Source organism: Hemicordylus capensis, chromosome 1 (assembly GCF_027244095.1).
Source record: "Hemicordylus capensis ecotype Gifberg chromosome 1, rHemCap1.1.pri, whole genome shotgun sequence".
Lineage (NCBI taxonomy): Eukaryota > Metazoa > Chordata > Lepidosauria > Squamata > Cordylidae > Hemicordylus > Hemicordylus capensis.
Genome location: NC_069657.1, coordinates 314463582 through 314489265, shown reverse-complemented (window position 1 = coordinate 314489265; position 25684 = coordinate 314463582). Strand labels below are relative to the sequence as shown.

General features: G+C 45.1%; 1 protein-coding gene across 2 annotated transcripts in view; it reads right to left on the bottom strand.

Moving 5' to 3' along the window:
* The window catches only part of NT5E (5'-nucleotidase ecto), a 65449-nt gene that overhangs the window by 1982 nt on the left and 37783 nt on the right, over positions 1-25684 (bottom strand). For both annotated transcript variants that reach the window (XM_053287224.1, XM_053287225.1), the window contains exons 3-8: positions 24405-24593; positions 10445-10642; positions 8095-8249; positions 5871-5979; positions 5015-5164; positions 1733-1933 (exon numbers count right to left, since the gene is read on the bottom strand). In XM_053287224.1, the coding sequence (XP_053143199.1) occupies positions 1733-1933; positions 5015-5164; positions 5871-5979; positions 8095-8249; positions 10445-10642; positions 24405-24593 (1002 nt within the window). The remainder of the gene's footprint in view (positions 1-1732; positions 1934-5014; positions 5165-5870; positions 5980-8094; positions 8250-10444; positions 10643-24404; positions 24594-25684) is intronic.

The following is a 25684-nucleotide window of genomic DNA, read 5'->3' as shown; positions in this document are numbered from 1 at the left end:
GGATACAGAAAAGTCTTGACATTTAAGAATCCAGCTATATTTCTCTCATGTAAAACAATCAGAGCCGGTGCAGAAGGAATAGAATGTTCGTGTTGATACATTGCACAAAACAAATGGATGCTTTTGTCTAATCTATGTGGTCTTGGAAGCTGTGTGTTTACCTCTATTGCACAGTGGATCAGTTCAGGCATCATGCAGAGTGAAGATAAAGTCTTCACTTTGCGCCTGTCTCTTAGCTTCAGGAGCACGCCCCCCCCCCCCCACACGCACACTTTGCACACAAGCCTCAGAAGTATTCTACTTCCAACTGTGGTCAGAAACCAAGATCAGTTATGATGATTGAACCCAATTGATCCCAGCTTATTCTAAGAAGAGCTCTTGAAAGAAGCCACCATCTCAACCTGACTCAGAAGAACTCCAGCTAGAGTCATCTAGGATTGGTCAGTGCAGATGTCACAACCAATTTTGGCTTGTTTCTCACCACAATCAGAACTAGAATATCTCTGAGGCTTGTATGTGAAGGGAAGGGGAAAATGCATGCTCCCCAAGCTAAGAGAAGGCACATGGTTAAATCTTGGCTCCATGTGATGTCTGAAGTGGCTCTTTGAGGCTATTCTCACGACCAGGACTAAGGGAGCCCAGTCCAGTTTTTCTTGGTTGTGTGCTGCAATGGGAGCCACATGGCTTCTGGCAACAAACCTCCCAAAATACCCCTCCCCTTAAATAAGGTTAGCGGAGCGAGTGCTCTGCTAACCTCATTCTTCTGATAGTGAGTCGCCATTGCGCAGCTCTACACTGCGACGACCTGTGAGGAGACCCCTGACTGGGAGGCTGCAGCAAGCCTCACAGCCTCAGGAGTCTCCCTAGAATGCCCTGCACATCTGCGCAGGGCATCCTGGGACTTCTGGGCGCCGGACAGCCCCTGATCCCTGCTGCCCCTACCAGCTCCGTGACAGAGCTGGTAACTGTGCGGGTGGCCACCCAGGGCAAGCTCCCTGCTCATCTGCGGGGAGAGTGGTCTAAGCCCATTCTCCCCGCAGAGCCTGGTTAGGCTCTACACATGCATCGTCTGTAGAGTCTCTCTGTTTAAACTTGGTTTTGTATAACTCAAAAATTTAGGAATAGTTGGAATAATTGTTTTCCTTTGCTTTACCTCACTGCGTTACATTAGTATCTGGCTAAAGAATAGACCAGCCATTCTCTTGAAAACCTTGAATAACAAACGATAAATGAAGATGAGAGGGGTTTGTAAGCACTGACAAAAGTTCATGTAAAATCTCGAAGAGATATTAGTCACAACAGTGTCTCAGACAGCCATTGAATATGTTGGTACTGGTAGCTTGCTAGGCAATATTGGACTGCGTGGTACCAAGTCCACAGTAGAATGGTTGCTTCTACAATACTGAGGGTAGATTTGCATGGTAAACAGGAGAGAAGAGATGTGAGTGGTGTGTGCATTCTCTCTTTGCATTTCCTGTATCTTTGAAGTGGGAAGTTGAGAATCTCAAAAGAAGTAACTTGCTCTTTGTTTTCCTTATTTTTTTGGGTAGTATCTCAAAACTAATCTGTGTTAAATGTATTCTTTTGCACATTGTACAACATGTCATGGAAAATATTAGTTTGTATATGAGCAACATGTGCCCTTTTTGTGAGAGAATAGATTTATGGGGATATTAATTCCTGTATATATTCAATGTGCCATATATAGATAATCAGGGACACTTATACTTACCACTACTATGGTTATTTGAGCTTCCCTTTAGCATGTGATATCCATCTCCTCCTCCAGCAAGGAAAGAAGGTAAAAGCACTTTGTATGTTTTTTCCATTTGGAGTGGTACATAGACTGGTACTCTACACTCTGTGCAAAGAACATTTATACTGACCACTCTGCTCCCTGGACTTTTGGAGAGATCATAGACCACTTGTATGCCTAGCAAGAGAAACAAGTTTGAACAGAATTTGTACACATTGGCTAGTTCCTTAGGTCTATACAAATGTATTTAAAATAAAGTTACACTGCTCTTTGGTTTGCAGGACAGATTATGAACAAAGTACAATTGTTCTGCATTAACCAGTTTCCCCTCTTATGTTTCAAGTTCTGCTCCAATGAAGGTGCTAGGTCTATTTAATCTCTTAGAGTTTTCTCCGCCATCTTTTTTAATGGAGTTTTCTTTTGTAATGCATTGTACCTTGTCCTCTTGTGTGTCATACTGTCTTAGAATATCTAAGCATTTTCTCTAGCACTGGTTTCCCCTTTTAAAACTGAAGATAATGTATAAAATATTGTTATGCCGAGTTTGCATGTATGCTGACTATCCCCTTATGTACTCATTCCCTACTTCAATAGGATGTGAAAACTTGAAGGGAGGGGGGTGGTTCTTAAAACACACACACCTTGTGCCAGTTTTAACCTCCTTACAGATAGCTTTCTTCTGTATAACATCATATAGCAGGGTTGGGTATTCTGGACTGAGTTTTGAGAGATGGCAGGGACAGCGGCCACACTCCTCCAAAGCAGTGAGTAAAGAGCAGTAGAACCTGTAATATGGTTGTACTAGTTTGGTGCTGATAGAACTACAAGTTAAAAATGAAGATTCTGGGGTACTTTCCAGTGTCTAAACTCTCAAACGGTACCACTGGAACAGTGCCCATTTTGCTTAACTGAGATTTGCAATTAGTATAAGGTGGTGTGATGGGGGTTCTTAAAATGCATAACATGAGTCCAAACCTAAATTAGGTAGCCCATTTTTTCTCAAGTGATATATCCTGCTTTGTGTGCTTTCGGTGGAAAAGGACATATGAGCTTTAAAAGCAGCAATTAGAATTATATAATCATAAGGATAGAGATGTCTGCTGCTTGAAATTAGTAGACTGAAGAAACAGTGGGAGGGGAAAAAATAGTTCAAATAAATACAGCCAGACACTTGCATATAATGATATTGTTTTGCATGGTAAAGGAACGTACATGTACATGGCCCTATCCACCCCCAGCACAGTACCTCCAGTGACTCTTGCTGGTGTCTATCTTATGTTTCTTTTAGAGTGTGAGCCCTTTGGGGACAGGGATCCATCCATCTTATTTATTTATTATTTCTCTGTGTAAAGCGCCCTGACCCATTCTTGGAAGGGCAGTATAGAAATCAAATTAATAATAATAATAATGTAACCCTATTCCAATCAGTTTGCTTTATGATCAAGGATTCAGACACAAGAAGCAAATCTTCGACTAAGCAAGATGTAACTATTTGATTCTCTGTTCCTCAATGTTGAGGGACTCTCAGGAACAAGATGGTGGATGCAGCATAATGGGGCTGGAGCGGTGGCGGTTGGTGGGGCTGGGGAGGGGGACAGAGTAGGGCAGTATGGAATATATTCTCCAGAATAGGACACAGAGTCTTCAACCTTCAGCTTATCTCTTCTGCCCACCTCACCATCCCCATCTGATGCCAGGCTCACCATGGCATACCGTCTGCCTGTGCTCAGAGACCGCCTATGCTCCAGCTGAAAACAGATTCAGAATTCTTGAAGACTTTGTTCCCTTCACAGTTACACTTAAAATCTTCAGAAGCTCTCTGAAGGCAGTTTATCTACCTTTTACAGAAGATAAAACTGAACACCCTAACCACCTTTATTTAATGTTTAGAGGCAGAACGCATTCTCCAAGAAAACCATTAGTGCTTCAATTTTGTGACCGACAACAATACAATAGTTTTTACCCAGCACATACAGGAAATGGGGTCAGGACAGCCACTGGGGATAGGAAGGGCAACTATTAAACTGACAAAACAGGAAAAAGTACTTTGCACAAGAGCTTTCATAGATAAAAAGCTGGATTGTACCTATAAAGGACATGCATAAATATATCAATTAAATTTTAACTTCCAAGAAATATTAGCTATGTGTTGGAAAAGCCATTACAGCATAGGTTTTGTGTAATATTTGCTTCTAAGAAACAGGCAGAGAAGTGTGCAAACTGTTCAAGATAAAGCCTTGGATTTACAAACATGTACTGTGTACAAAACCACATGGCTCTGTGGTCACCAGGAATCAACACCTACTCGATGGCACAACAAACTGTGTACAAAACTTGCTCTCAGCTGCTCTTCTGTACCAACATAGTCTCAACCAGACTCTGCAAAGTCCACCTCTGCCAAGAGGACAGAGGAATCATCCCACAGCACCAGGAGAAAAGGGAGAGGGAAGATGGGGCTATGAAAGACAAGCTCACCAATTTGGGAACAGCAATGCCAAACCCAGTGGCCACTGGTCTACTTTGGGGTGGGGGAGAGAGTTAAGGAAAGAAGTGTCCACTGCTCAGTCGACACAGAGAGGTGGGAGGGGAGAGCCAAGGAAATCTTCTGCTAGGGCTTCTCCCCCGACCCCATTCTCTGATTATCTAGATGGAGATGGTGCTGAAGGTCCTCGCCATCCTGCAGCTCCTTGGACTCAGCCAGCCAACCAGCCTGCCACCCCCATCTTTCAGCCACCATCTTACTCCCCCAAAAGTTCCGCCCTCACCACACTCCTGGCCCCTGAGCAAGAGCATCTGTATGGAGTAGCCTAGTTTCACTCAGAAAAGAAAAGCAACCCCTTCTGAAAAGGAAGGATTGCTGCTAATCATCCCCTCCCCCTGTGCAATTGAGGTTTCTTTCACTTGCTGGAAGAACCCAGGATTCATAACTAGAAATGATAGGAGTTTCTCTTCCAGAAAACGGGGGTATTCTGTTCCAGAGCATAAGTTGTGCAGAAGGAAGTGAAGAATGGCAAATCTAGGGCCAGTTTTGTTTTTGTGTGTGCCAGGATGAGGGCATTCATGCGGGAAGTACCACAGGAAACTGCATATACATGCTTCTAGAGTGATGGAAACATTCGCTCTCACCCTGCCCTGTCTCAGCTGCTTAAAGGATAATGCTCTCCCTGAACTGGTGTCATTCTACCCAAATCTACTGCAGCAGATAGAACTAGCCTAATTAGTAAGATACAATTGATAATTACCGCCTAGATAGCTTACCTGAGACCTGTAGCAGTTCTCCTGTCCCTGTCCCATGTCTGTGAACGCTGTGCTCAAATGCTTCTTGCAGAGTTGAGCCTTTGATTTGTAGTAAATCAAAAGTGCCCCCGAAGGGCAGTACAGCTAGCAGTTCTTCCAAAGTAATGGTTCCTGAATAGAGTGGAACATTGCAATTTTGTTGTTTGTTGAAATAGTCATGGCTCTAGTACAGCATAGTGTAGTGGCTTGGACAGAGAGGAGCAGAATTCAGATCCCTGCTTGACCTTGGACAAGTCAAAACATTGCAGGCTAGCCTATATTTCAAGCATGTCATTCAGGAAGCTGAACTATGGTAGGCCTGTTATGCCACCCTGAACTCTTCAAAGGAAGGGCATGATGCAAATGTTACAAATAAATAGCTTGATTGGGGCAGCCTGTGTAGGTCAATCTGGAGCCTGCTAAAATGGGGAGAGGTGGTCTCCATGTTAGCTCCACATGGATTCTTCATGTCAGGCGGAGGTGTTCCATGCTAATATTGAGAGAGCATGGCCTCTCCCATGTGATGCAAAGAGTCAGTGTGTTTAGGGGTGCTAAAAATTATGGGCTACACAGGGAGACTCGAATCAGTAGATCAGTCATCCAGCCTTCCAAAGTCTGGGAAACGCTTTCATTAGTTTCCTTTTTAAAAATTTCTAGTGATGTTCAAGGAGAACACAAAAGTGTTGAATATTTACAATCTGACGAGCCCAAGAAAAATATGAAACACAAGGGACCAGTTATAAGTAAGAAATACTAAAACGGTGATTAACAGATATGTAGCAAAGAAAGAGTAAAATAAAGTAGTGATGCCTAAAAAGCACCCTAAGACTATATATACCATTATTGCTTCGTTCATCAATGGGTGCCCGTATTCCACCACCATTTAAGATGCACATCGAAACATGATTCCATTGATTATCATCTGGATGTCTCAAGTTATTGTAAACCTAAAGCATTCACAAAGAAAACAATTTCTATCACTTTTCGAGTCTCTTGCTTTATCTTAGCTTCAAGGACTCCAACAAGCCAAACTTGCAAAATGTATAAGCTAATGATTGTTGTTGTAGCTGTTCATGTGCACGTGGCTTACACATAGATTAAATAGATTTCTTTATGCCATTGCAGACTCTCCCTGCTTTTTGCCATGTATGTATATGAAGCTGCCTGGTGTTCTTACTTACCGTAAGCATTGTTTGAGATTGTCCTTTTCAGACAGTCACTAATATTAAGACTAACAGGTTTTTAGGGGGAAATGCATTTTAAATAAGGGCTCAAGTTGTCCTATATTCAAGGGTAACATTCACAAGAATATTTTGTTCTTGTGTATGATATACTTTGAAAGAAACTCAGAAAAGGAAAAGGAAAACTTGGACTTAGAGTAAATTTTCATTCTCAGAATCCAGGGTGGAGCCAAAGATGCCAAGTGGGAGAGGTATTGACACTCAACTCCAAGACGGGGCCTGAAACTGAAGCAAATCTTTGCTACCCCAACTGCATATATAACTAGAACAGGATTCTACTCATGGACAGAGTAAATAAAATAAAGCTGGGACGGGGGAATTGCCCGCTACACACCCCTTTCTGGTTAACCAAGGAGTTGCTTCCCTGAAGTTAAAGGCTGCCCTACCCCAGAATCTCCAGGGAAAGGGCCAAGTGCTTCCTTCCCCCCCCGCCCCCCCCAGTCATTAATCCTCTAAAACATGAGGACCTGAGGCTATCTGATTATTTCAGGCTTTTGTAACTAATGTACACTTGCCAATTCTACCGATGACACAATCACCTCCCAATCAAGGATTTAAATGGCCACTGAAAGATCCAACAAAATCACCACCATACAATTTCACCTTTTGGTTCCCAAGCACAGATTGGCAAGTATAACTCTGCCAGGAGCTCGGCTTGACCCCTTACACTTCACCCACAGTTGAAAGGAAGCTGAATCACATTTTTACATCTTTGTCCTCTGTTATTTTGCCTCTCCCTTTCTGTCCCTCCTTCTCCTGTTGGAATTTACTGTAGATTCCAAAGTCCCTGGGGCATGGACCTGACTTTTTTTGCTTATATGATCCTGCAAAGCACTACTTACATTGATGGTGCAAAATAATTTAAAAAGTGAAGATTCATTACTTATACAGACCAGAAACCAACTAGTAGCAAGATTCTGAAGCAATTCAACATACACATAAATTTGCTAGGGTGGTAGCTATCTAAAAGGTGAAACTCCAGCATTGTCCATATGAAGAACAGCTGGACAGCTGTGGTTTTAAGCCTCCACAGTACCTTGCTTTCTTAAGTGGAGGTGCCTACCAACCCCATCTGCCAGGATCTTAGATGGCTTCCAACCAGCCAAGAAGGAAAAAAACCCAGTGAATGTTGACTATTGAGCAGTGACTGGATGAGCAGATGAGCTTCTGAGAAATCTGTTCAATAGCATTTCTGTAAAATCAGGAGGGATGCAAACATAATCAATACTGGCTTCACTCTAAAAGCAGTAGAGGCTTTGCAAGATTACAGCCAGCTCCACAAAAGTGATGGGTATGCTTGCTTGGAGTCTGTGTTTTGACAGTTGTCTCTGAACTACAGACTTTACGAGGCCAGATTAGCTGAGAAATAGTTCAGCCTAGAACAGTAATTTCTCCCCATGTGTATTTCTATGCTTAGACATTTGGCATACATAATTCTTGCTTTTTGCTAGAGGTTTTTTTTTTTGCTTTTTTTCTTGCTATTGTGTTAAAGAGCTATTCTGCTCTTTAATATATTTGTTTGTTTTAAGAATGTAAATAATATCAGAAGTACAAATAGTCATTCTGTGTAAAACATTAGTGGTAGAATACATAGCATTGGATCAAAAGATGCCTTTCTGCATGTGGAAGGTCTCATGGAAGGGCTATTTTAAACAGTGTGCTAGAAGATTGCATGAGAAAAGTAAAACCAACTCAGATACACTCTTCTGGCCCCATTTGAGACACCCTAGTCAAGTACAGCATCTCTCTGCAATAACAGCTGAATGAGGCTTGTGTCAAATATTAAACTACATATCTGTACCAAGGTTAGTGCTTTCTTACCACAGCATCACAAATCAAATTCCCCATGTTGCACTCTTGAACACGACATGCTTCACTTGTTCCATTTAGGTAAACAATAGTCTTCCCTATCTCCAAGGAAGAAAAATTCTTTAGCTGGACTTGTAGCTGTTCAACTTCTGCTTTGACAGTTGGATCTACAACAAAAGAATGACATGGTGAAGACTACTTTTGGCTACATGACTAATAAGAATGGCTCACTTGTTTGTCCACAGCATTACAGTAGGTTCAGTATTCTTTGCATCAGCATTCTCTCAACAGAAATTAATACTCTAGAACATTCCTAACAAAATCCCAGCAGTGCCAAAGGGACATATGCAGAGATGAGGATTTCTACCTTACAGTGGTTGAGATCCAAAAATGCATGCAACTGGCTCCATGTGCCCCATGAGGTTCTTGGAACAACAATCTTCCCCCATCCAATGATAGATAACAAACTGCTTTTAGAAATGTGGAGGTTTCAAAAGCAGCTTGACAAAGCAGGTTGGCTGCAACATCCAAGCCACTGAAGCCCAGTGTAGCTCTTTGAACTCCCACCACTATTTGCAATAAGACTGGCTTTCATGATGCACCGCATTACATCACTGTAATGCTCCGCCCCAAGGCTGCTGCGGCTTCCTAAGCAGTCCTGATGCTGCTCTAAACGAGTAGTTGCACAAGGAGCACTATTGCAGTTCCCCCCATGCAGTAGTGCTACTAGCACAACTGATCATTCAGAACAGCGTTGGGGCTGCTTAGGAGGCCGCAGCAGCCCCAGGGTGGAGCATTATGGAGATGTAATATTGTTCATCATGTAAGCTATTGTGTTTCTGTAAAAAGAAAACACACACACACACAGTAGTGACGGGAAGGATATGAGGGAGGATTAGGCCTCACTTAGAGCAACTGCTGGGAGGCTGGGCATTTCCTAATAAGGGGGAAAACCCAGGAAAATCAAAACAGAAGGACCAATCCAGAGGACCGGGCAGGAATTATACTCAGTTACTCACAGCCACCAGCAGGAGAAGAGAAAACTTTGTTTTATTCTGTTTCTTCTGTCCCAAGAGTGCCCTGAGGAAGCAGCTGTCTCAGAAGCTGCTGAGGAAATGGGAAGGCCACAGCCTGGAGGCTGGAGGTAGCAGGAAAAGCCCTGCTTATGAGTAACAAGATAGGGACCAGTTTAGTTAAATGTGTGAGGGAAGTTATTTTCCTTTATTGTATTGCTTGAATCTGAGTTGCCTGGTTAATGAAACATCTCTCTCTCTCTTTCTCACAAACACACACACCACAATTGTTTTTATTGCCTAGCTTTTTCTTCTAATGTGATGGATAAACCGTTGTTGGTGAAGAGTGCTACTCTTCATTTTTGGTCTGCCTTAGCCACTTGCCTTTGGAGGCCTAGGGATGTTCAACCACTTCTAGGGAGGGTCTTGCCATTCTACCCCCCACCCCCCGCAAAAAAAAATCTTATAGAGAGAGTGGTTTTCCCCACATCAAAATAAAGTGGATGGTGGCAGCCTACTGTGAATCCCTTACAGTCAAGGATTCATCCCAATAAATCTGGAGAAGTGCATGAAAGGGAATGGGACAAGGAAGGCCTGAAATAAGTCTTCCCCTTCTGTCTCTGGTAGGAGCTTTTACACACACACACACACAACACACACGCAGCTATATACCGACTTCCTTGATTAACTTTTCTGCCTATGCATAAATTAATAGATGCTAATGAAGAAAGTAGGTTTATAGTTATATGTATATGTGTGTGTACACACACACAGAGACAGCTATAAACCTATTTTCTTCATTAACATCTATCAAGTTATACATAGGCAGAAAGGTTAACCAGGTTTATAACTAGGTTTATCAATATGTCACATAATTGATTTTGCCAAAAGAAAGTGTAAAGAAGGAATACCAATAACTACATATGTGTATTGTGCATCCATAATAGTTTTAAAAGGTAATGTTACAATCAGGCAGTCTACAAAACAATACATTTCAAAGCTCACACATCCTTAAACACATGATGCATCCATCTGAAGAAAACTCAAGTTCAACAACATAGCTTCTTATGAACTATGAACCCCTGCTAACTTGGTACAGAGGCACCTTTTAATGTGGTGATTCTCTTTATTTAGCAGGGGGAGAGTAATTGGCCCTATCCACCCCCAGCACAGTACCTCCAGTGACTGTTGCTGGTGTCTATCTTGTTTCATTTTAGATTATGAGCCCTTTGGGGACAGGGATCCATCTTATTTATTTGTTATTTCTCAGTGTAAACTGCCCTGAGCCATTTTTGGAAGGGCGGCATAGAAATCGAAGAAATTTTTTGAAAAATAAAATCTTATCATACCTTCAGGGATATTGCTGTCTAGTAGGATAGGGTTTCCAGATGCCTTAATGACATTTCCTTGATCATCAAATGTAACATTCAAGTAGCCAAGGTATTTGCCAAAAGCATACGCTTGAACAACTGGCACTTGGCGGCCATCATCTGACTTCACCATAAATGGATAATCACCGGCTGGTAAATCATTTGAAGGTGGAGTGCCTGTAAAAATGAGGAGAGAATTAATAGTCCTTTTCAACTTTCAAAGTATATACAGAATACAGAATAGAGATATGCATCAATTGAGTGACAGTGATCTGCGTGCAGAAACAGGTTTATGTGTGTGTGGTATTGGGAGTGGGGACAAGACACGGGAAGGACCTTATACCCAGCAATTGACCAAGCTGTCTTTGGGTGGGGGGAAAGAAACAGGGCCACCCCCAATGACTGGTACTGTGGGGCATTTCTCACTGAGATCTCCCACAGTGCCAATGGGCTAGCCAGTGTGGGTAGGAATAGTGCTTTCCCCACTCTTTTCTCGTGTCTACACACTATTTATTGGTGCTGTGAGAAGCTCCACCCTGAAACCTTTCACAATGTCACAATGCATGTCCTCTGCTGGGAAGCGGGGGGAAAGAGGTGCTTTGGATAAACCTCTGGCATCTCTTCTTTCCTATGCTCCTACTTGACTCAATAGCAGATGAGAACAGGAAAAGGCTTCTGCTCTGCTCTCCAGCCTTTAACTGCAGTTTAAGTATACAAGTGGTTCTTTTTCTCACAATGGCTTATCAAATAAAAAACAAACAAAAAACCCATCCGGCCACCATTATACACACATATGTAGAACATATAGTTTAGCCCTTAATCATGACTAGCTGTAGCTGTATCAGAGCCTTTGTCTTAAGCATTAGTGATTTAGGCTGTGCTCTGAAATGCAGAGTCAAGAGCTGTGTGCCCAGCCATTAATATCTTTTAAAGTTTTCTATTACAGCTGCTTGCTCTGCAGAAGAGGCAACTGATTTCAGCTGAAAAGTGGTCTTCTTAAGTGACACAAAGGATTACAGCAGCGACCACAAGGACACCTATATCTACATATATATAACACTGCCTTCATGCTAGTGGCTTGTAGGATTGCAGCCACAATAACCATAGTGTTCTTTATTAATGGTATATTGTCCATTACATCACTGTACTGCTGCAACTTTTCTTTCCATTTGAGCTAATCTAATTCTATTCATTTCATCCAATCTTGTGGTAATGCACACATCTCAGGTTCAAGATGAAAGGTTTATTTTTACGCCTCCTCATCTATTATATTAATTCTCGTAGACGTGCCTCTGTGGGGATGCGTCCCAGCAACCCAGTGGATTGGCTGGGCGGTGGAGACGCCGGATTGGCTGGGCAGCGGTTGGCCGTCCGTGTAGGGAAGTGGCCGCTTAGGGAGGAAAGGAAAAGAAGGAAAGCGGGCAAGTGGAGAGGAGAACTGAACGGACTGGGGCAGAAGGGAGGGGGGAAGCTGCAGGGAGAGAAAGCTGTGGAGCCTGGCTGGGCAGAGACAAATGGCTGGCCGCTTCGGAAGATGCTCGCTAGAGGGAGGGCCATGCAGGAAGGATCCAGCTGAACGCTTGGCAGCCTGAGTCCGACACTGGGGACTGGAGGAAGGAGGAGGCAGCAACGGCCAGCGGGGAAAACACAAGCAAGCTAAAAAGCGTGGGGGGGGGAGCATGAATGAGAGAGCGAAAAAGAGAGAAAGAAAGAGGGGGAAACGGAGGAGGGAGCAAGCTGGGGCAGAAGGCTTGGGGGGAGAGCGGACTGGGGCAGAAGGCTTGGGGGGAGAGCGGACTGGGGCAGAAGGCTGGGGGAGGGGACTGGGGCAGAAGATTGGGGAGTGTACTGCGGAGGCAAACAGCGGGCCGTGGAGCTGGTACTTGGCCCAGCGGCGGGCCTGCCCCGCCCGCGGAAGCCAGGGGAGAGACAGAGCGAACGAGAGAGGCGCGGGGGGGGGGGAGACAGAGCGAGCGAAAGAGGCGCGGGGGGGAGAGACAGAGCGAGTGAGAGAGGCGCGGGGGGAGAGACAGAGCGAGAGAGGCACGGTGGGGGGAGAGGTGAGGGGAGAGACAGAGCGAGCGAGAGACACGGTGTGGGGGGGGCAGAGCGAGCAAGAGAGCTGTTGCGGGGGGGGGGACAGAGCGAGTGAGAGAGCTGTGGGAGGACCAGCCAAACAAATTCTTCCAACTAACCCCCAAAAGGAAGTGAACTACCGCACAGATGCTCTGTGCGGGTTCAGCTAGTTTATATGAATTCTTCGTACACCAACCATTCCCCGCACCATGAGATTTTAGTAGAACATATTTTAGCAATTTGTTTCTATTTTATTTATTTTATTATTTATTTATTTATTCGATTTTTATTCCACCCTTCCGAAATGGCTCAGGGCGGTTTACAACTAAAAACAGAAACCATTAAAACCAATAACAATTAAAACAGAGATATAAATAACACTAATTAAAAAACATCTTAAAAAACAATTAAACTATCATAACAATTAAAACCCTGAAAACCAGGTTAGCATTAAAACAATTAAAACTAATTAAAAAACCTTAAAAGGCCAGGCCAAACAGATGGGTTTTAAGGGCTCTATTGAAAGTCACTAAGGATTTAAGATTACAAATTTCTCCTGGGAGTGCGTTCCACAGCCCGGGAGCAGCCACAGAGAAGGCCCGCCTCTGAGTCGCCACCAAACAAACCGGTGGTAACTGGAGACGGACCTCCTCAGATGACCGTGCGGTGGGGATCATGTAAAAGAAGGTGCTCTCTAAGATATCTCAGACCCAAGCCGTTCAGGGCTTTAAAGGTAATAACCAGCACTTTGTATTTTGCCCGGAAACATATCGGCAGCCAGTATGATTGTTTCAAGACAGGCATAATATTGTCTCTCCGGGTTGCCCCAGTGACCAATCTGGCTGCAGCATTCTGAACTAACTGAAGTTTCCAGACTACGTACAAAGGCAGCCCCACGTAGAGCGCGTTGCAATAGTCAAGCTGGGAGGTTACCAGCTGATGCACCACTGTTTTGAGGTTATCCTCTTCAAGAAATGGACGCAGCTATCGAATCAGGCAAAGCTGATAGAAAGCACTCCTGGCCATGGCCTCCACCTGAGATACCAGGGTGAGGCCTGGGTCCAGGAGTACTCCCAAGCTGCGCACCTGCTCCTTCTGGGGGAGTGTAACCCCATCCAGAACAGGAAGGTCTAACTCACCCCTCAGATTCTGAGCCCCCACAATAAGCAACTCCATCTTGCTTGGATTCAGCTTCAATTTGTTATCCCTCATCCAGCCCATTACTGCCTGTAGGCAGGCATTTAGAGAATGAGTGCCATTTCCTGAAGATAAAAAGGAGAAGTAGAGTTGGGTGTCATCAGCAAAGTGATAACACCCAGCACCAAACCTCCTGATGACCTCACCCAGTGGTTTCGTGTAGATGTTAAAAAGCACTGGTGACAGCTCCTGTTTTGAAGAGAAACTGTCACCAAGCTCCACCATCTGCAATCTACCCGAGAGATAGAAACAGAACCACTGCAAGGCAGTGCCCCCTATCCTCAACTCCCCCAGGCGATCCAGAAGGATACCATGGTCGATGGTATCGAATGCTGCCGAGAGATCCCGAAGAACCAACAGAGTCACACTCCCTCTATCGATTCCCTGGTAAAGGTCATCTATCAGGCCGACCAAGGCTGTCTCAACCCCATAGCCAGCTCTAAAGCCAGTTTGAAATGGGTCTAGATAATCAGTTTCCTCCAAGACTGCCTGGAGCTGGTCAGCCACCACTTTCTCAATCACCTTGCCCAACCAAGGCAGATTGGAGATTGGCCTGTAATTATCCATCTCCCTGCTAGATAGAAGCAGCCAAGTCGGGCAAGGATCCAGTGAACAGGTGGTAGGCCGCACCACCCCAAGCAGCTTATCCACATCCTCAGGAGTCACAGATTGAAACTGATCCAATCTAATACTGCAAGAGGGATCGCTGGACACCTCCTCCATAGACCTTGCAGAAATAGTGGAGTCCAAGTCGGCCTGAATACAGGAGATCTTATTTGCAAAGAACCCATTAAAGGCATCACAGCAGAGCAACTCCAGGGACTGATTGGAAGTAGAAGGAGCAGAAACCAAACTCCTCACAACCCAGGATAGCTCCGCCGATCGTGAACCTGCAGCTGCAATGCAAGCAGACCAAAATCTCTTTTTCGCTGAGCGCACTGCCACTGCATAAGCAATGGGTCACATGCGGAATCCTGTCAGATTCAAAACCGAGTTCTCCTCCACTTGCGTTCTAGTCGCCTACCCAACCGCTTCAGCCCCCGCAGCTCCTCAGTATACCAAGGGGCCATTTTTGCAGCAGGTCGGAAGGGACGCTTAGGAGCAATCGTGTCTACTGCCCTGTAGAGTTCCCTGTTCCGGGTTCCCACCAGGGCATTGACAGAATCACCGGCCGCACCAACATAAAAATCCTCCAAGGCCTTTTGAAATCCCACTGGGTTCAGCAGCCTTTTTTGACGGACCATCCTAATAGGTCCACCACCCCTGCAGGGTGGATAGCGGCTGTGAGACCAACCTTAACCAGGTAGTGGTCCGTCCATGACAATGGGGAAACCACTGGATCCCCTACCCATGGAACACCCCCCTGATCCAAACCAAAGACCAAATCGAGTGCATGGCCGGCAACATGAGTTGGTTCAGAAACTAATTGGGATAGGCCCATAGTTGTCATGGCTGCTATGAACTCCTGAGCCGCACCAGACAAGCCAACCCCAAAGTGGATATTGAAGTCCCCCAGCACCAAAAGTCTAGGAGACTCCAACACCAACTCCACGATCAGCTCCGTCAGCTCAGTTAGGGAGTCAGTTTGGCAGCGGGGTGGGCAGTACACCAAAAGAATCTGCAATCTATCCCTAGTTCCCAGCCTCAAAAATATGCACTCAATATAAGTCAACTGTCTCACAGGGGCCCTGGCAAGGGAAATGGTATTCTTATGGACCACAGCCACTCCCCTGCCCACTTCCCCTGGCCTGCTCCACAACAGAGTAACCTGGGGGGAGAAGCTGAGCCCACACTGGACCACTCGTCTCCCCCAACCAGGTCTCAGTTATACATGCCAGGTCAGCTCCCTCATTCACGATCAAATTGTGGACAATTTCAGTCTTATTATGAACTGACCTGGCATTGCAGAGAAGCAAGGCCAGATTCTGTGGGTTGTTGAAGCTTCTCCCCAAGGCCGAAGAGCTGACAGAGCAGTTGGAAGTGGAAACTGTTACTAAATTACTGAGTTCCCTTCCCCTGTAACGGCCAGCTGCTCTGCCAGCGCCAATTCTTCTATTTCCCACCACTACAGTAATAGCTGCCCCTGAACTGCCAGGCACACCCCCAGCACCATCCCTCTCAAGAGAGCCCAAACACATATCTGCAAAAGGCCTGGCCCAACCCAACCCCCCAGCCCCAAAGGCCAGCCCCCTTTGGCGGCCGGCTTTGGTGGCCACCTACAGGCAGCCTGACAGCCACACCGACAGCTATGCCTTTGGCGAGCCTCCTTGCTTTTAAGCTTGCAAGCCCTAGAAGCCACACCAGTCATAAGCAGCTCCCAGGACAGGCAGCAGGTGGAACGACTCAGCAGTCTGGGAGGCTGGCAACCAGCCAGCAAGAACTTGGCAGCCGACAAGCAGGCTGCACTCCGTCTGTGCTGGAATGTCCACAGGAGGCAGAGGGGCTAGATGGTGAGTCCCAGCAAGGCAAATGGAATGGCCCCGCTCCCCCTGTTACCTTCCCCTTTTTGTTACCTTCCCCTTACCTTCTTTTATTTTATTTGTCTGACATTCAGCACAAGGAAGCACCAGGACAACAAAAGGAACAGACTATTATCACTTCTAGACTAACTGCACTGGTAAACTGAAGAAAGGGCTATTTTTGATGACTCCCCTTCCCCAGGAAGTCGTCTGTACTACACAACCCTCAGAGACATATTTTAGGTGGCACAGAACTGCATCAGTGCAGTTAGCTGAGAAGTGCTGTTAGCCTGCTCCTCTCACTGCACTGGAGCTTCTTTACTCTGAATGTCAGCAATTTATTTTATTAAAAAGTATCCCCAACTTTTTGCCGTCAAGGCAGATAAAGTAAAATAGCAATGTAACAATGAAACAGTAAACATGATCAGAAATAGCAGCAGCAGATAGAACCACAAGACACAAAATAAAACCTTTAAAACAAACCACTCTGTTAAAAAGGGGACTACATATTTAAAAGCCCATCAGGGGAACATATTAAAAAGTATATATTAAAAACTACATATTAAAAAGTCCAGGGGAACCTCTTAGACTTTGCCAGTCACCTAAAAGTAACCAAGGCACCAAACATAATTTGGATGTCACCACTGAAAAAGCCTTCTCTCTTGTGGCCAGCTGCCTAAGGGCAGAAGGTAAGTGCACCCAGAAAACACATCTTCCAGCGAGGTTTCTGTGGGAGGAGGATAGGGCCATTCAGATACCCAGTCCCAGGCCATTTGGGGCTCCAAAAGCCAAGAACAGCATCTTGAATCTGTTCCAGAAATCAATTGACAGTGGTAGTCAATGAAGATATTTTAGGACTGACATGATGTGTTCACTGTGGGCAGTCTGAGTGCAGCCTTTGGAACTAGCTATAGATTTCAGATGTCCCTCAAGGACAGCCCAACCTATATCTTACAATAATCCAGCCTGGTTATTGTTAGAGCATGAGTAACTGTGCCACAGTCCTCCTTTTCTAAAACAGAATAGATAGATAGATAGATAGATAGATAGATAGATAGATAGATAGATAGATAGATAGATAGGAAGAGGAATGCAGCTGGCACACCAGCTGAAGCTTGTAAAAGGCATTGTCAACTACTGATGCTACTTAAGTATATCAAGCAGCACCCTCAAACTGCAAGCCTAAATCTTAAGGGGGAGTGTGAGCTCATCCAGAACAGACTGAACAGCTGTTCTCTGGAGTGGTAAGCCCTTCATCATCAGCACCTCTGTCTCATCTGAGCCGAACTTCAGTTTGCTAGCCCTCATCCAGCTCATTATTGACTTCTAGTTATCCATGGCTAGAGAGTGGATAGAGATAAATTTTTCTCCCTCTCTCACAACACTAAAACCAGGGGTCATCCAAACTGATTGTCAGGAAATTTAGGGCGAGCAAAAACAAGAATTTCCCCACCACACACAGCCCATAATTAATCTATGGAAGCCTCTGCCACAGGATGTAGTGATGGCCACCAGCTTGGATGGCTCTAAAAGGGAATTTTTTAAAAAGTATGGAGGACAAGTCTTGATTCTAGTCTTGATGGCTATAGGCTATAACTCCAGGCTTAGAGGCAGGATACCTCTGAATATCAGTGGTAAGGGAGCAACAGCAGGAGAGGGGGTATGCCTCCATCTCTTGCTTGTGGGCTTCCTGGAGGCATCTGGTGGGTCACTGTGAGAAACAGGATGCTGGACTAGATAGGCCTTGGGCCTGATCCAGCAAGGCTCTTTTTATGTTATGTACCTAGGTCTGATGAAAAGAAGAGATAGAGCAGAGACTCACCACCCATATAGATAACACCATCTTGTGGCTCTCGCCCACTAGACTCAAGTAGATGTTAAACAGCTTGGGGGACATATTTTTGAATGGTATAGGCAGCTGTGGAGGGAAGGGGAGCATGTGCTGGGAGGATGCAACACTGCAGCAGCAGCGCAGCATTAGTCAAGGAGGATGTTGGCTGCCTGCTGTGTTTAATTTTAGTTAGCTTGTTAACTTTGTGTTCTAGTTTTATTCTATGTCACTATTCGCTGCCTTGGAAGCCTTGAGTTGGAGGGTGTGGTAAAAACTGTCTAAATAAACAAAACCTTTTGCACTACATGTCACCACTCCAGAGGGTCCTATGATCCTCAGGAGCAGCTTTTCAGGGACATGAGGGGCTGCAGTAGGAGATAGAGGTACAAACACCCTGAAACATAAGCAGGAGAGTACATGCCACCCTTTAGAAATCCAGTGATTAGAGGGACCCATGTTAGTACTGTGATATGGAAAAATACTGAACCATAAGATGGAAATCCCTAATGAGAAGGGAAGTTTTCCTTACCTTGTCTGCACTCTTTGATTAAGGTCAACTTCTGTTATTAAACACAGAGCACAAAAGGAGCAGTTTAAAAAAAATCTCCCCTCCGCGTAAGGTCAGCAGGTTTGGTTTTAAAACCTCATCAGGGATTAAGGCAATAAATATTATTTCTGTCTGAAAGTGTTACCAGAACACTGGTGGGTGCTCTGTAAAAATTGCCAGTCGATTTTATATTCCACAGCCACCCAGCCAGTGTCTCACTGCCATGAATGATTCTTTGTGAATGCTGGCACTGACCTCTCCACTTGTCTCAAAACTAGACTCTTGGACGGCTCCCAAATGCATTTGCAGTAGTGCTGTAAATCTCAACATGTGCATGGTGGTGGTTACTCAACTTAGCTTGAACTGGAATATTGGAGGGAGCCCAAAAGGCCAACAGTCTAAACAGCTGTATTTGCATGAGAGATTTGCTGGAGATGCGTGTGTAGTGATGAAGTTTAATGGAAGTACACAGAACACTCCTTTTGTCAACAAATATAACTGTAGCAATCACAACCATAAAAGTGAATGTTCCAAATTGGGAAATTAGGGCAGGGGCTGAGATCCAAAAGTAAGGAAAGTCAAATGGGGCTACACGTTTGTTTGATGAAAAAGGGGACAGGCTGTTGGGAGGGAGAGGCTTGATCACGTCTGATGCAGTTGATGTGGGCAATATATTAACAACTTTAGCAAAAATAAAAAGATGCACAGGGTCCAAGAAGAACATAATATTCAAGAAAGGAAGAGAAAGCTGAAACATCAAAATGAGTAAACAAGGAGGAATCAGCAATGGCTGCCATGAGTGTGTGTGAGAGAAAGAGAGAATGGCTGGTGTGTGTGTGTGTGTGTGTGTGTGTGTGTGTGTGAATGGCTGCAGTGCGTGTCTGTGTCTTTCTTTTCTTTTTCTCCTTTCTTCCTTCTCTTTTCTCCCATTTATCCATCCATCTCTCCCCGCTTCTCTCTCTTTTATTTTCTTGTTTCCTCTTTCTTGCCTTTCTTTCACTTGTTCATCTCTTCTCTCTCCCCCCTCTCTTTCCCTCAATCTGTTTCCCCCCACTCCCTTTCCCTCCTTCCTTCCATCTGTGGAGAAAGGGAAGATGCCCTAGAATAATTTAGTTGCTTTTAAAAAAAAAAAAAAAGCTTGCCTACTGCGGTCCAGATTCTGCAAAAACCTAGCTGCACTGCTGGGGCTGAGTGGCTGGCAAAAGGTGAGCACACAAGGTCGGCAGGGAGCAGTGTTCCCTCTAAGGCATGCACTTGTGCGCACGCTCACACAATTTTTTACATCCACTCAGTTCATTTTAGATCCCGCTCAGGTTGAATCAGGAAGGCCCCACTCTGAATGCATGTGCGCGCACACTGCCTTGATGCTCCCACCCAGAACAAAACTCATTCCGCATACAGATGAAAAAAAATTAGAGAGAACGCTGGCAGGGAGCAGTACTCAAAGCCACAGAGAAAGAAGAAGAGTGATGGGCACCCACATCCTTCCTGCTGAGTAAGCTCTGCTATACAGTGTGTAATCACATTTCCCTTCTTAAAACACCTAGGAATTAAGTAATCCAAAAACCTTCGGTTTAAGATGAGAGTTAAGATGCCTTACATTGTCACTTGTGCTCTAAAAAGAATGGAAACTAGAAGTTAAGGTGCCCATCTTAACTTCCGTGCCATATAAGCTGTAAGGACTTTATACAGTCTGTATGTTATGATGGCTTTAGAAATGAGGCTCCATGCACCCACCCTTTGCCATGGTCTTTCAGTTGGACACTGGGCTGAGGAGGGGAGCACCCAGCAGCCATTTAACAGGCGCAGCTTCCCTAATCACTTCCTAGAGATGCCTCTGATGAATTTCTGCCTGGTGCATCTCTGATCAAGGCAAAGTGTAGGTGCACTGAGTCTCATTTTTAAAGCCATAAGCATATACCAGACTGTACAAAGTCTCTAAAGCTTATATAGCACAGAAGTTGAGATGGGCACTTTAACTTGCAATTTCCATTCTTTTAAGAGCATGAGTGAAAATGTAAAGCATTTTAACTCTCATCTTAAACCAAAGGTTTTTGGATTACTGGATATAAATGTGTCAAGCTTGAATTGCTCAGCTGTATTACAAGTAGGGATATGCACGGAACTGGCAGGGGCCGGTTCGACGGTGGGGGGTGGCTTGAAGGGCAGGGGAGGATGCACTTACTCTCCCTCCACCCCGGTGCATTTTCCCTGCCGGTGCACATCTCCCTTAAAGCCCATTGGGGCGGCAGCATACCTCCCTGCCACACCACTCCGACGTTATCCAGAAGTCACCGGAAGTAGTAGCTATCACCATGCGTGTTGTGCTCATGCACACATACATTGGGTGCGTGCATGCGTACAATGCACACGATGTGTGCAGTTGCTGCTGCTACTTCCGGTGACTTCTGGATAGTATCGGGGCGGGATGGCAGGGAGGTACGCTGCCGCCCCAATGGGCTTTTAGGGAGATGTGTGCCAGTGGGGGAAACACAGTGTTGGGGTAAGTGCATCCTCCCCCACCCTTAAAACCACCCCCCACCATCTAACCCTCAAGCTGGGCAATGTTCGAACCAGTTCGGAGGCCTATAAAAGGGCCTCCGAACCTGTTTGTGCACATCCCTAATTACAAGCCAGCTAGCATTTCCCCAGAATGTGCCTTATGTAAAATGTGCACATGCACAATTAACATTCAGCAGACTAGTCGCCATATGCCTTGTAGGTAGATACACAAAAGTTAAGGTGCATGTGCATAGCACATATCCAACATTCTGAGCCAGGAGAGAACACCTGGAAAGCAAATAAGTGTTTTCCAAATACTTGCTGAGAAAGCTTATTATTTCCTAGGCAATATCAATCTAGGGTACGTCCACCCACCACTATTTCTGAAGGCCTGAAAAACAAGCCACCCTCTTTCTCTTGCTGTTCCACACAGTGGCTGACATCCAGCCTAATGCTGCACTGGTGCTATGCGGGAAGGGCGATTTCCCCTGATCTTCCCTTCCCTCCGAAGCCTGCTGGGCCTCCTGAAAATACCCCTGAGGGTCATGCTCAGCATTAGCCAGAATATCAGCCAACGTACTCTAATATTTCACATACAGACAAAATTGCTATCCTCACTGAGCCAGTGTCTGTCATGGAGTGGAAGGTAAAGGGCCAAATGAAACTGGAGAAGAACGCGTAAGGCACCAGAGGGAAGGCTCATATTGGCATATTTATGCTGGAGGAAGGACAGAAAAGAGAGAGCGCAGTGACATGAGAGGTGATTCATTTCTGTCACAAGCGTGCAGGCCACTGGAAAAAGGTCCAGAATTCTTAGTGTATACTAGCAAACCAAAAGCCAACCATCTCCTGAAGAGCAAAGGAAACTATGATGCATAAAACAGTTAAAGCTGTGGTCACAGCGAAGTCTACACGTAAAAAACAGAACACACAAAGTACACTTAACAGGAGGAGCTGGTTTTGTCCTCATGATTTTTTATGCTGCTCAAATAAATAGGAAATGAGCCTATTCACATGAATGCCAGACAAGCAAGCGGGAGGAAAGAGAGGGTTCAACTCACCTTCCCCTCAGACGACCAGCAGACTGCTGCTAGGAGCGCGGTTTGTGCTCCCAGATGATCTGCGCTGCTCCAAGCAGCACAGACCTTTGGAGGCTGGGACAATGCGTCCTGGCCTCCAGATATCCCACAATGCACTGTGCAAGACAGGTGCTTTACATGCCCTTCTCTGTGTATGCTCAGGCTGACTGCAGCCTGAGCCCGAGCATACACACATCCCCAGAGGCAGGTTGAAGGGTGTGCCTGTGCCCTAAACCCTGGCTAAAGGCCGGGGTTAAAAGCAAGGTAAGGCAGGGTGCAAACGCTGGGATCAGGAGCAATCCTGGCACTTCACATGAGCAGCCTAGCCCAGGCTGGGCTGCCCTAGTCTGGGCTAGGCTGCTCATGTGAATAGCCTTAATAGAGCAGACCAGCCACCTGTTAGCAAAGCTTTAATTTGATACTTTCCAAGAACTTTGCCTGGATGAGAGTTTCTTCCACAACTGACTTACTACTGTAGTGCTAAACCATAAGGAGGAAACAGTTTCACAAGAAAGAGGCACCTACATGAGGATTTTACACAAAGGTCGCTTTTTTGGCTCAGTCACCCACCTTGAGCTTGCTAGTTCCTGCTGTGCCATTTGGGCCTATGGGCACCAGCTTGCACATGTCAGGCACATGAAGGTGTGTGTCCAAAGTCTCCCATCCAGGACAGAAGTGCACTTGTTCTACCAAATCCTTACGGGGAAAGGGATATGATGGAACTTTATGAAAGCATGCATGGTGTGGAAAAAGTGGATGGAGACTGACATTTTTCTCCCTTTCTCCTAATAAGTTTTAAATTTTAATTGTTGAAATGTTTTAATCTTTTTATTGGTTGTTTTTATTGTTTTGTTGTAAACCACCCAGAGAACTGGAGTTTTGGGTGGTATAAAAATGTGTATGTATGTATGTATAAATAAATAATCCTAGAACTATAAGTCACTCAATGAAATTGATTGGGAGTGAATCCTGGATAGACAAAAAGGAACACAGGAAGCTGCCATATACTGAGTCAGACCACTGGTCTATCTAGCTCACTATTGTCTTCACAGACCGGCAGTGGCTTCTCCAAGGTTGCAGGCAGGAGTATCTCTCAGCCCTATCTTGGAGAAGCCAGGGAGGGAACTTGGAACCTTCTGAGCTTCCCAGAGTGGCTCCATCCCCTGAGGAGAATATCTTACAGCGCTCACACTTCTAGTCTCCCTTTCATATGCAACCAGGGCAGACACTGCTTAGCTAAGGAGACAAGTCATGCTTGCTCCCACCTAGACCAGCTCTCCTCTCCTGAAGTGCTTCTTCGTACAATGCCTAATTTATGGAGTTCACTGCCTCATGATGGAGTGATAGCTACTAGTTTTGACTGCTTAAGAAGAGGATTAGACAAATTTGTGGAGGAGATCTCTATCAGCAATTATGGCTATCTGGAAAGTCCATGCTCAGAAGCAGTAGGCCACTGAATCCCAGTTGCTGTAGGTAGGGCAACAACAGGAGAGGGCTCTTTTCTTCATGTCTTTTTAAAAAAAAATTCGATATCTATACCGCCCTTCCAAAAATGGCTCAGGGCGGTTTATACAGAGAAATAAGAAATAAATAAGATGGATCCCTGTCCCCAAAGGGCTCACAATCTAAAAAGAAACATAAGATAGACACCAACAACAGTCACTGGAGGTACTGTGCAGGGGTTGGGTAGAGCCACTTACTCTCCCCCTGCTCAGTAAAGAGAATCACCATGTTAAAAGGTGCCTCTTTGCCAAGTTAGCAGGCAAAGACGTCTTGCTTATGGGTGTCCATAAGCTAATGTCTTGCTTATGGGTGTCTCCCAAAGGTACCTGGTTAGTCACTGTGGGAAGCAAGATGCTAGAATAGACAGACCTTTGGTCTGATCCACCTGGGTTCTTCTTTTCTTCTTAGAGCCCCCATACAGTGTTTTAAAAAGCTTTGTGCACATGACTAATTCTGTCTTAATAGGAACAAGGCACAGATTTGAATGTGCTTCCCATTGAAAGCAATGCTGCATGGGTAGACATCACCTAGACCGCTATGCACATTCTGAGGTGCATTTTGATGTGCACCCAGTTTACTCCCAATAGATCCAAATCCAGCAAGTGATATACACAGAAACCGGTGTGGCTGGTTCAAAGCATGAATCACTAAATATCTAACACTACTTTACATTTGCTTCACTTATTAACTAGCATGACTAAATTACTAAGCAGAACACTCTTCTTTTGTTAAGGAAATACCATACCTGTATAAAGAAATGTGTTTGTGTGTCCTCCAACCACAACATCCACACCTCTCACTTTCTGAGCAATACTTTTGTCCACAGCAAAACCAGAATGGCCAAGAGCAATGATCTTGTTCACTCCCAATGTAGTAAGTTTGTCCACTTGTGGCTGCAGTGCTTCAATTTCATCTTCAAACAGTAGATCCTGTCCTAAAAATCCAGGGGGTGGGGAAAGTATTTAATATATACATTTTATTACATTCTCACACAAGACATTTGCCAAGGGCAAAGCACAAGAATCTCCAATACCCTGTTTGTATCCATTGCTTAACAAGTTCTTGTCACACAATGAAACTCACACTGCTACAGCACCAGTTGTGTTAGCTCCATATTTTCTAGCATCTTATGCAGCATAAAATATTTTTGTTGTTTTAGCAGAACATACTTAAGTGTTTGATTTGGCTGAAGGTCTTTCTGCATAGCTCTAAAATGCTTTCAGCATACACCTTAAATGCCAAGTGGAGCATTCACAGAGTAAAGGCAACTCAGTTCCAATTAGGGGTGTGCATGAACTGGTTCGGCTGTCTATTCACAGAGTGCTGAACTGGCTCAGAAGACCAGCGTTTGAGCCGGTTTGGAGGCAGGGAGGAGTTGCTTTAAGGCACGTGGAGGGTGTCCTTACCTCCCTCGCCATGTTTCCCCCACTGGCACTGCTGTCCAAATAGCTGGCATGGGGTGGCTGTATATCCTCTTGCTGTTCTGGTCAGCATAATACCGGAAGTGGCCGGCGTGTGTGCACGTGACTTCTTCCTCTGAGGTCCAGAGACATTTGTCCCTCCTTGTTCAGTTATAGCTATGCCCTTGGCTATAGGGCATAGCAGAAGACTCACCCTCCTCCACATACCACAGATATCTTTGCATGGCACTTAAACAGTACAACTGAGCACAAGGGCAAGCATCAGACCAGTAAGGCAGTAAAGCAGGGGTTATTGCTGCACTGGTCCTGTGGACAAGTGCTGCTCTGGCAAAAGAAGTATCCACCAGAACTGGGAACCTTATGCCTGATCTTGTGTATTCTGGCCAGGACAGACACCATTGCACAGGATCACCACAATCACATGAAGGGTTAAGAAAACAGACTTTGCATATTAGTACATGGGATGTGTATATTATTTCTGTGGCTCTCTTTCATTCTTGTTTTATGTTAGGTCAAGCATTTCAACAATAGTGTGATATAGCCCTCAAGCCATATAGGCATCCGTGCACAAGGATCAGATTCAAAGGACAGATATTTAGCACCC